The 2,950-nt window shown below is 42.0% G+C and overlaps 1 protein-coding gene across 4 annotated transcripts in view; it reads right to left on the reverse strand.

Moving 5' to 3' along the window:
• Positions 1–340: 340 nt before the first annotated feature.
• LOC143035118 (solute carrier organic anion transporter family member 74D-like) overlaps positions 341–2,950 on the reverse strand; it is a 393,158-nt gene continuing 390,548 nt past the window's right edge. For all 4 annotated transcript variants that reach the window (XM_076201697.1, XM_076201698.1, XM_076201695.1 and 1 more), the window contains one exon: positions 341–1,529. In XM_076201697.1, coding sequence (XP_076057812.1) covers positions 1,363–1,529 — 167 coding nt within the window. In that variant the 3' untranslated portion in view covers positions 341–1,362. The remainder of the gene's footprint in view (positions 1,530–2,950) is intronic.

The following is a 2,950-nucleotide window of genomic DNA, read 5'->3' on the forward strand; positions in this document are numbered from 1 at the left end:
GGCACAAAAAACGTCGAGACACCTCTTCAAGTCAGTAGTCAGTGTCCATATCTCACAGCCGTACATCAAGGCAGGGAGCATAAGTAACCTCAAGATTCCGATCTCCGTGACCTGACTGAAGAATTTGGTCAGAATATTCAGAGGCCACGCGATGAAGTGAACCTAACCAGTGCTCACGTAAACAAGACCCAAACAAAATGGAGCACTATGATATATGTGTTGCTGTTCGAGATGTAAACATTGTCAGCCATATCTACTTCCTTAATTAAAAGAAAAAAAATGCGAAGGACAGAATTGCGGAATTGGGAGGAAGAAGAGAAACCGTGCTAGTTTAAAGAAAAAAAAAAAAAAAAAAAAACTTGAGGTTGCAAAACATCTCATAAACACATATGGTTTCTTTCACCCCGTATCTAATGGGCATGGTAGCGCATCGACTAAAGATCAAGATCAAGATGAAGATCACTTACGGAGATCAGGTTATGAGCTTTCACCATAGTAAAAATAAGAACAAGACGCAACAGTAATCACAAAGACTTCTTGTAAATATAAGAAACAAGGCACATTTTACAAAAGTCCCTACAGAACTGAACTGGTAGCTTGTCGGCAGCCAGAATAAAACTGGTAAATTCAACGTGGTGATAGTAGTGTTGGTTAGACAGAATGATAACTCATAAGCAGACGGGGGCAATGAAAATATTCGTGGAGTAAACCCATGCCTACAGAGTCCTTTACAGAATCCGGTAATAGAAACAGCTGGTACAGGACTCTGTAAAAATATCAGCTGGTACAGCGTCCGGTGACGTGAACAGCTGGTACAGCGTGTGGTAACGCAAACAGCTGGTGCAGCTATCGGAAGTCACGATGGAACGATCAGCTCTCCACTGAGGATAAACTGAATTTGTTGTTTCTTTATGGGCAGTGGTTTCCAAACTAGGGGGCGCGTCCCCGCCCCAGGAAGGCGTGAGGAAGATACAAGAGGGGCGTGAGGTCATCTGCTCAAATTCATTGTTTAATAAGAATAATGAAATCATTCCAAGAACAAGAATCCACCGCTACATTACGTGTAAAGTGTAAACAGAAAGAATATAAGATTTCATGTAAGTACAAAAAAGGGGGGGCGTGCGGGTCTGCTGGGAACTCATATCATTTCATTTTGTGTTTCTCTGCATCCCTCATTATCACTTCAATGCTTGAGGCCAAGGACGGAAAAATGCCCTCCCCCCCCAAAAGAAAAAAAAAAAAAAACGGAACCATAGGAAACGCTGACTAAGCCTCCTTAACGTCGCCTCCTCGCTTGTCTTTATCACAGATGCGCTGGAGAATTCAACCTCTGCATCAAAGAATCCCTTTCGAACCAACCCGTCAGACGCGCTCCTCCAGTTCGTGGTCCTTCAACAACTCTTGGTTTCTATTGAGAACCTTTTCTTCTTCTTCTCCTTCTTCTTCGTCTTGTGGAGCTCCGTAGAGATTGATTCTCTTGTGGAGGCAGAGGAGCAGGATTTCCGTCGCAAAGCATCCCACCATTAGGGCTGAAAAGACAAGAAAGTAGATCAGCATTTCATATGATTTCATAGGGCCACTATAACGAATGGTTTTGAGTGTGTATTTCAAATGTTTAGGGTCCAATGCTCAAATTATATGTTAGAGCCAGACAACCTTAGCTTACAGCAAAAAGTTACAGATGTCAGTGTTCTTTCATACATCAAAAAGATAAAGAAAAATATCTGAAGCAGGAATGTTTACTCAATACAATATCACTTAGTTCCTGTAAATTGCCCTGGCCAACCAAGTGATACAGAGGAAACGTGACCACATCCCATTTGTTTCCACAAACATGCTTAGGAACAAAGCCAACACAAAAGCAGGATTTTTGGACTGTGACCTAAGGCCACGCCTAAAATCCCCGGCACGTTAGGAGATGGGCGGCGTTCCTGAGCAGCGTCCCTGGGCACTCCGACAGCTGAGAGTCCCCCTTGAGGGTCTGGGTCGTGACGTCACGACTTTCCTTTATTTTTTCCCCGTAACACTCTCAAATCTCAGTTTTAATTAATCTTTATTTATTCATTTATTGATCTATTTGTTTATTCATTTCTAATGGAGAATTGCGACAACACAAATCTAATTCAGTATGCATCGAAATTATGTTCATGTTATTTCGTTATTTTATTATTACAGTTTTGTTAAAGAATTACATTTATCATAAAATAAATATGTGAGACACTTAACGTGTAAAGATACGTTAGCACAGTTCAGATACACCGTGGGTCAGTTCTATGTTTTGTATTATGTAGTTAATCTGAACAGCAATTGAAAAAAAGAATACAATATTTACCTTGTCGACATATCATTAAAGCCTTCCACAGGTATGATTAGTGTAGACGTATAGGCACACTACAAAATAAATAATTTGATATGGAAAATAGATATCTCAATTTCTTCTAAAATATCACTAGATACACTGGCTCACTTTAATGTGTTCAGGGGTACATAAACTTACTAGTTATCTTGATTTTCAGAGAAATACAACAAAAATTGATAACATTTAATAATTTCATTTTGGCAAAGTTCAGACGATTCTATTCAGTTTAGAGAAAAACTCGGCCGAGTTCACCCTGTCACACGTGAAAGGAAGAAGGGGAGGAGAAGGAAGGGGAAGAAGAGGAGAGGGAAGAGAAGAAGGAAGAGGAGGAGGAGTGGGAGGAGGAAGAGGAGGAGGAGTGGGAGGAGGAGTGGGAGGAGGAGGAGGAGGAGGAGTGGGAGGAGGAGGAGCAGGAGGAGGAGTGGAACGAGGATGAGGATGAGGATGAGGAAGAGGAGTGGGAGGGGTAGGGGAGAAGGAAGAGGGAGGGGTGAGAAAAAGAAGGAGAGAGATGGGGAGGAGAAGGAAGAGGAGAAGGAGGGTAAGGATGAGGAGGAAGGGAAGAAGAAGGAGAAGAAGGAGGGGAGGATA

Source organism: Oratosquilla oratoria, chromosome 18 (assembly GCF_046742065.1).
Source record: "Oratosquilla oratoria isolate Oo_2021 chromosome 18, ASM4674206v1, whole genome shotgun sequence".
In the NCBI taxonomy this organism is placed as follows: Eukaryota; Metazoa; Arthropoda; class Malacostraca; order Stomatopoda; family Squillidae; genus Oratosquilla; species Oratosquilla oratoria.